This window comes from Halyomorpha halys, unplaced genomic scaffold (assembly GCF_000696795.3).
Source record: "Halyomorpha halys isolate HHAL.00 unplaced genomic scaffold, Hhal_1.1 Scaffold916.1, whole genome shotgun sequence".
NCBI lineage: Eukaryota > Metazoa > Arthropoda > Insecta > Hemiptera > Pentatomidae > Halyomorpha > Halyomorpha halys.
Window position 1 is genome coordinate 483259 of NW_027108073.1, and position 8985 is coordinate 492243.

Consider the following 8985-nt stretch of genomic DNA (forward strand, 5'->3'; position numbering starts at 1 on the left):
ATATATGTTATGACAATTTTTATACGGTAGACTGATCAAAGAGAACAAAAGAAGCTCGTTAGGTAGCATTAATTAGAGGAGGAAAGGAAAGTGGCCAACGCACTGAGGAGGCGATCTTCACATTTCGCCTTCTCTAACTGCTCCTGGCCAGTTATGTATTTAATTATTTTCGGGTTAATTTGTTGAGCATTAAAATTAGTTATTTACACATAATTATATTTTGCCAAATCATGTATAAACTGAGTCAGTCATTCCGAAGAAAGTAGAAATCCAAGGCTTTTTCCAAATGAACCGATTAAATAACAGCAAACTATTAATAAAAATTGTTTATTGATAATAAACAAGGAGAGTATTGCAATCTAGTATAATTTTCCGTGTTTAGTTTCCAACTGGTTTATCCGTTTTAGAGCCCAAAAAATGCATTTTCTGTCATTGAACTGTGTCGGACACCATGCCCATAAAAGCCGAGAACCTTTTTCCTATAGAATAGTATCCTTTACGGCCAAAACGGTTTTAAAAATTTTAATGAAACTTTGTTAGAGTATACTTCTTAGACCTCTCCAACTTTTTAAGCTAGGATTGACTCCCCCGAGAAATACAGAGGAAAAATAATGACAAAATGTAATTTTTATTTTCGCTTAGATAAGTGGGAAAGTGTATACTTGATGATAAATTATAAATAAAATTTGAAAGATAATTAATCTCTATGCAAAAAAAAAAAAAACAACATTCAAATCGGGACTATATCAGAAAAGATATGGAGTACTAAAATAGTTTTTATTCTTAGCAGAGTCCTATGGAAACCCATTCATTGACTTGAAAAGTATAAATTTTTGAATTTTCTACAAATGAGCATTTGGAAGATTTTAAAGAAAAATAAACATTAAAAAACAAAAGAAAAATTAATCTATACGAAATTCAACTGGACTATTTGCAATACTTTTTCCCCCTTCTACTGCCCACCACTTTTTATATTTAGAAAAACAGCTGAAAAATTTTGTATTAGACTTACCAAAGAGTAAATTAGTGTGAAAGTAGGAAAGAAGTGTGCAGTAGTAGGGAAGTAGAGTCAGATTTTGTTTCTTAAGTACAAAAACTTATTTTTCAGAAAAAATAAACCCTAATTTGTTTTAGGTAATGATTTTTATTTCAACAAAAAGACATTTAAAAAATATATATTTTTATAAAGAGTGATAATACAACCTGTCACAGTTAAGGGCAATAAGTATTAGTGTATTGAATATTCATTCGAGCAGTACATATAGAAAAATAATAACGAAAGAAAAAAATAAATGAATAAAGTAAAAAAATACAATGATGATATGTATAAACAAAAATATAATAAAATAAAACTAGTTAAAAAGCCACAATATTTAAATTCAGCGTTGGAAACCCCACGGCAAACTTTGCCTCCCCCTCCTGTGGAAGGCGAAGCGGAGCTCCAAGAAATCCCAGCGCTTCACTCTCATCCTCGTCACTGGTATTGAAGTCCAGTGGAGACTGAGTGAGAGGGCTTGATCCGCTTTCACATTCCGTTTCAGTCTTCGGGGAGGATTATTGTCATGGTTGGGGGTAGATAGGGATCGTGCTAAGTCATTAGGGTGGTGGACAAGGTTCTAATGGAAGTTGGAAAATCTGGATGGAATAACATCTAGAACATAAGGGACGTCGAGGCCATGGTGTTGGTTAAGTAATATGGAGAATTGACTATTGTTTAAGGACTTTAGATTGAAAGGACTGGATACGCTTGATGTTAAAATATTTTCCTGTCCTCGCAGTTCAAGTCCATTGGTCCATATTGGTTTCAGCATTGTCTTTTTGATCAACAGTTTTCAATTGAAAGAGTTTCTCTTCAGTAGTCTATAAGACTGTCCAAATCGTCGGTTATGTTTGGCAAGTACAAGCGCTATATTTTAGAGAAATAAAATGGAAAATTTTCTCTATATTTTTTGGAAAATAAAAGATTATTTTTTTGAAATCTTCTTCAAAAGTTTTTGTTGAAATGTATTTTTTAACTGTTTTCAAATTTATCATTCAGTTTGAATGTACTCTTCAGCTATGAAGAGAAGCACTAATATTGAGGAATATTTGGGATTCTTTTTTAACCTTTGGTGGTGCATATTATTGTATCTTATATGGTAGTTACTTAGGAAAATATAATCAAAATGGTTTTGATTTGTTAAGGTATCAATTGTCAAAAATAAATTTTTATCCATTTTGGTAAGGAGTTGAAGTTAAATTCCACATCATCCTTTAATAATACCCCACTTATTCTTGTCGAACAGACCCGTTACTGAGGATTACATCTGAGCAAATGACTGACATAGAATACAAGAATTAAACTGCTCGTCGATTCCGACTATTACAACATTTACTAGACAAACGGTCTAAAATGCCAATTCATTACAAAAGATTGATCTACATGACTATTATAAGGCCTATCTGGACATACGGAGTTGAGCTATGGAGATCCACTAAACCATCAAATTCTTCCCGAATCCAATCCTTACAGTCCAAAATCCTTCGTAAAATTCATAATTTGTTACAAATCAAGTTATCCATCAGGACCTCAATGTCCCATTTATTGACGATTTGCCCAAAACCAGATACCATTCCTTCCATGATAAACTTCCCAACCACCCAAATCCACTTATTTCTAACCTGGCTTTAATGCTCCTAGGCGTCTGAAAAGAAAATGGCCTCGAGATCTTCTCCTCTAGAAATATTATTGGAGTTCTCAACATGATCAATGGGTAGATTCTCCACATGTTTGTATCATGTCACTATGTCACCTACAGCAAATTTACTTTTATATATTTTTATACAGTTGTAAATAAGAATAAATAAATTATATAAAAAAAAAAAAATCCACATCATAGCACCCTTCTAACATTATTGCTATTTTGGTTTGTACTTGTGACTTGTACTTCCTGTCTGCAACAATAACGCCAATAATATCCTCATTGTGAAACAAAAAGTATTAGTGCTGTAATTTGTAGTTTATATAATTATATTTATGGACTCAGGCAATTAGCTTCATTATGAAACAGTAGTGCCGGGATGCACGAAATCCAGCTTATGAAAATACATCTGTAAATCATTTAAAAAAATAGTTTCTACAACCTTTAACATGGAAACGCATTCTTAGTGGTTCTAAAATTCTTAATAGTTACTTATTTAATTTAATTTAGTAACGAATCAGGTCTTTTTTTTTTTTTGTTCCTCGCCCATGAATCCTAAACGGTACATCTAGTAAAAAGGTAGTCTAGGAAAAGTATTACATAATAAACTAAAAAGGTATTACATAATGAACTAAACAGCATGATAGTAAGCCTGGAATGAGTTCTATAAATTATTAATTCAGTCAAGTAGTATGCCGTAAACCTTTGACTTCTAACGAGATGAAGTAACAATTTAGAAATATTAGATCTTTCTTTTGGCTCTTCGCCTATTAAAACTAAAAGGTGGACACCAGTGAAAATTATGATAAAACAAATTAATAATAATTTTAATCACTGCAATCCATTAAGAGTCAGGATTTCAATACTTTGTGAGGAAATATTCTTACTAAACTAATAGTTGTGCTGGGAGGTGATTTGGTCAGAATCATGCTCGACCTCCAGATCTTTACCCAATTAATGGTTATCCACTTTATGAGGCCGGAGAGACCCACAGGGCTGACTCAGAGCTACAGTAAACATATAATAATTATCTGCCACATCCTTGGAGTTTGTAGCACAGTGCCTTACCAATAGGTTAATCTGATCCACTCCCATAATATTCGATAGCTAGTACAAGTTATGAAAGAATTGTATAGTTAATTGTAGTAGAAAATAAATATTTTCACGTTTCTCTGGTTTTTATGACGATAGTCATAGTTTTTTGATTATTTAACAGCAATAAAAAACATAAAAATAGTTATGTTTTTTTTGTATATTACCGTTTTAAAAATAGCTTGGATTAATTAAGCAGATACTGTAAAAACAATTAAATTGGGCGATCTTCATGTAATCATAAAAGTTATAGATATTTTTCTTTTAAATCAATAAATGTACAAAGTTAATTCATTTTTCATTTAAATTCATGAAATTTAGAAATTTTGAAACTAATATTGAAGTTATATCATATCTTGTCACAATAATGTAATATAATTTGTATGAGATTTTATTATTATAACCTATTAAAAATTTTAAAAGTATATCAGTATCAATATTATATTTGTTGATTGTGAACAAATATCACGGATATTGATAAAATATTTTAGAATTAATTCGGGCACTTGGTCGTAAAACTTGGTTTTTAATATTTTTGAAAATCTATTCTTATATATCTTCTAATTTGTTGGCATCACTGGCTTTTCAAGCCATGTTTCTTAAATTGTAGAAAAACATGTTTAGGAAATTTGTTTTTTTATTGAAGAGAATAATGTTGATTAAGCTATGGTAAGTGGTTTTTGGTTGAAGGTAACTCAAAGTAATTAACACTGTAAAAAATTTTGTTTTGTCAGCTACCATGTTTTACGACTGAACAATTTAAAATATCAGTGTTTTGAAGGCAGCACCCCAAAACGGATTTGCATGCCTATATGTACTAGATGCCAGGGCTGTAAAGAAAATTAATAATGTTATAAAAATAAATTATAAATATATTTTTTAGCTTAAATTGAAATATATTACAGTAATCATTTGAAATTATCTAATTTAGACTTCTAAATTACCCAGTTTAAGTGGTCAACAAAATTGTGTTAAGAATAAAAATAATACTAATTATTAATTGCATAAGATTTGAAATAACAGCGAAACATTTAAATATCTTAATTCATTTTATTTTTAATGTATTTAAAGACAAATAAATATTTATTTTATCTTTCTTCTGCAATACCAAAACTTTGTCAAGTTTTAATAAGTTTGAAGAAATTATTGTTCCCTAATACCTGTTTTTATTAAATTTTAGTACATTGAATGTTTTCGGTTAATATTTTTTAATTATATAAGAAAATTACCTTAATAATTCCAAAAAAATGTAATAATTTTCAATTAATGGGTAGTTTGTTTTCGATGTAATTCAGCTAGGGTGAAGATACGTTTGCGAATTGGAATTGATTACACCAATACATTGCTAGATAATAGTTGTATTATCCATAAAAATAATATACTTTTGAACTGTATCAACAATTATCTTTGCAGATTGCGGTTGTATTTTAGCATCCGTTTCACTAACACTAGGATAAGGTTTTATTTTGGGAAGTCTCGTTTATTTTTTCCGATTTGATTTGGATATTTCTAAGGGAATCATATGAAATTATCCAAAATTCCGTTTGCCCATAGCTCAATGGTTAAGACACAGTCTAACCAATTTGATGTCTATTGGCGGTGCCGGTTTGAATCCGGCCTGGGGCGTTGACTTTTTCCATTGTGTGGCGGTCCCACAAAATGAAGAACTTTGACCCCCAACCAAGTCAATCGGAGTCTTGGCCGAAAAAAAAAAAAAAAAACTATGAAAAAATTTTATTGTAAACTAATAGAGAAAATATTTTTCCAGGTAGAAAACTAAATTCTGGAAACAATAGCAATATTGTAAATGTACCTAATTTACCTTTGGAAAGCTAAAGACTTTCGAAAAAATATTACCTAATATTTGAAACCGTAGATGATAATGAAGAGCAACGTAAAACGTATTAATAAACTTAATTATTAATATATATTTATATTAATAACGTATTAATATATATATATGCATGGAAAATAAATTAGTTTCTGGGGGTGATAAGATAAAGTTGATGCGCGTACAACAGCAGATTTTTCTTGAAATGTATGAAGAAACAAATCCTCCGAAATTATTAAAAATCGATATTACCTACTTTCCATGTATTCTCATACATCCAATTTTCATCGTTGAATTAAAGTACTAAATTTCCTAAATATATCAACGCCCCGTCTGACCCAAATCATTCAATAGGTATTATGTACTTAAGCCTCCCTTACACGGGCATTATTGAGATAATATTATTGAAAATGGCATCTACAATATCTACTATTATTACAATATACCCATTCAATTGTCAATATATTGAAGACATTCGATATTGTCTCAATAAGATTGATCGTGTAAAGCTCCTCTGCTTAAGAAATTTCTCAATTTTTATTACATACGATAATTTATGCAATAATATATTAAATTCATAGAATAATTAGTTTAGTTTTATTAAATAAATAAAATATACTAAACTTTATTATTTTATACTTTTACTTATCTACTATCTATAAAAAAATAAATTTCCGTAACCTATGTCGGTTTTATAAAAATGTATATCAAATAAAACCTTTTAATTCACGTTCCTTTAGTGTCATTTTTTTAATTATCTCATTTTTCAATATGGCAGATTTGTTATTAAACAAGAAATATTTGGTTTAAATATTTTTAGTATCATCATAAACATTTTTTTTTAAGATGGAGACTAATTCTATAGCACTCGAGTTAATATTTATACCATATATTATTAAAATATTACCTTCATTTTCTTCGATGACATCCCCTAGGAGATCTTTGATCATGAACGACGACGGCTTGTTCTGTGTCATGATAGTCCAGAATAAAATATAAATATATTTATATAAATTAACCGAAAACTGAGTGGCGCCTTGAGAACATTACAAAAAATTAGAAATAATTATTGTAAAAACAACAATAAAAGTACCAAGTAATATAAGGTAAGGATATCGGAGGAAAAACAAAAAAAAACTTGTGTACAGTTGAAAGAGTGTTTAGTAAGTAAACGATATGTTTAGACGGAAAGGCGGAGTGAAAGTGATGTTTAGAGAGGTAATGGTGGGCGGGGGCGTGTCTGGCGAGTGGTGGGGGAGCGAGCAGGGAATCCCATTGGTTGGGCTCGACCGGCCCCGCCCACTCCTACTAAACACACCACTAAAGAGGCAGAACTACCCCCAATTAGCTTAACTCTGATGCTAATAAGGGACGGGCTTCAGCCGATCTCTAAGCCAACGGACCGTGCGGCCATTGAATACACTCTTTGATAACGAGCAAGAGTTTTCTCTTTTAATGAAAAACTCCGAGGTTAAAAGGACTCGGGGTTGGATTTTCCAAACAGAAAAATAAAGAAAAATCCCTACCGCCCTTTTATACAGTCTTTTCCCTATTCAGACTTTCAAATTGTATCATTACCGTCTTATTGATTTGTAAAGTTGTCCTTGATTGCTCTGAACAAAATCTTTTTTTTTTCCATTTTTTAACTTTTCCCAGTTCTAAATCTTGCAATCAAATATTCAAAAGATACAGTAGCTTAGATTTTCGAATGACGTGTATTACTAATAATCATGATATATCACTAATAATTTGCCTGAATAGTGACATAACGTACAAAACAATTATTTTTATTTTGTCTTTGATCAACTCCATATATTGTACCCTAGTCTGATATATTAGACCCTGGTCTAATTTTTGACAACCCTAATAGCTTCGGGCACTCTACAGAGGGAGTAAACAAAGAAATCTCTGACTGCGATAATATCTTTGCAACACGTCAATTCAATTTTTTTTTCTTGTGTACAATGTGCCACTACTAAAGCGGCGATATATGAAGTTAAATTTGAGCAAAAAGATTAGTTCCGTAATAGAAATCAACAGCAAAAAGAAAGTTATAGATCAAAAATTCAATTACATTTAGCACGAATATTTGCTAATGTCTTCATCCAGCAAATATGTATACCCGATGAGCTAAAAAGTATTCCAAAACAAATACATCAGAATTGTTAATAGCTATCCATATTACACTAGAATATATAAAATGCACGTCTAATTAAATATAGACACCGTACAGGATTACATAAATAGTCTTGTCCAAACTCATTATAACAGAAATTGGAAATTTGACTAAAACTACAACCAGTAGATATAAACACAAAAGAAATAAACACATATCAATGTATTTCATGTTACTTAATGATATGTATTTTATTCTATTCAGGTTACGTATTTTATTTTATTTCAGTAATTCCTTAGTTGGGGAAACGTCTGGTGGTTGAGCTTAATCTTGAAAACATTAACGCCTTGTATGACCGTTGTTCTAAACACATGATTTCCTTACAAAGTATTGAAACCCTGGCCCTTCATGAATGGGTTGTTTTATTTTGTTTTATCATAACATTTTCACGGGCGTCCATCTTTTAGTTTTAATAGGTGAAGAACCAAAAGAAAGATCTAATATTTCTAATTTGTTACTTAGATATAATTATTGACTTTTAAGGTTTACGGCATACTACTTGCCCGAATTAATAAATTATGGTTACTAGTGTGAGCTCATAAATATAATTATATAAACTACAAACTATGAGGTACAACACTAAAATTTGTTTATTTCACAATGAGGATGACTATTGCCGATATTGTAACAGATGAAATGTCAACGAAATCGCACCAGATACAAATCAAACTAGCAATAATATTTGAAGGAATGCTATGATGTGGAATTTAACTTCAACTCCTTACCAAAATGGATAAAAATAAAAACCATTTTAATTATATTTTGCTTAGCAACTTATAGATAAGAAACAATGATATACGGAGAAACTGATATTTTTGTTACTTTTAATATTGGACGAAATACATTTTATAAAAAATTGTGCTGCCCAATCGCGCTGTGTTGCTACATAAATAGCATACTATATCCAACAAAACAATTAAACAGTTTTTGTAAGAAGTCTTCATATTTGGATAATTATTATTAAACATATGTGAGCATCTCATGTTGATAAATTAAATAATTATGGCATATAATTAAACGTACATGAATATTTATTATGAAATAAATTTTTTGTTGTTTACTGTAGAAATGAGTTCTTGACACTTAACCTAAATCCCTAAACAAACAAAACAGCGCTATACGTCCAACGACTATTCCGGACTTTAAAATACCTTCAGGCAATAAAAGGATAAAAATTGTACTAGGCTTGTATATATATATATATA

General features: G+C 30.3%; 2 protein-coding genes across 11 annotated transcripts in view; one reads left to right on the forward strand and one right to left on the reverse strand.

Moving 5' to 3' along the window:
• The window catches only part of LOC106687130 (barH-like 1 homeobox protein), a 15212-nt gene extending 8631 nt beyond the window's left edge, over nt 1-6581 (reverse strand). Inside the window, exon 1 of the mRNA XM_014430841.2 lies at nt 6512-6581. Within this exon, the coding sequence (XP_014286327.1) occupies nt 6512-6581 (70 nt within the window). The remainder of the gene's footprint in view (nt 1-6511) is intronic.
• LOC106687129 (uncharacterized) overlaps nt 1-8985 on the forward strand; it is a 71425-nt gene that overhangs the window by 31122 nt on the left and 31318 nt on the right. The gene's annotated exons all lie outside the window — the stretch shown is intronic.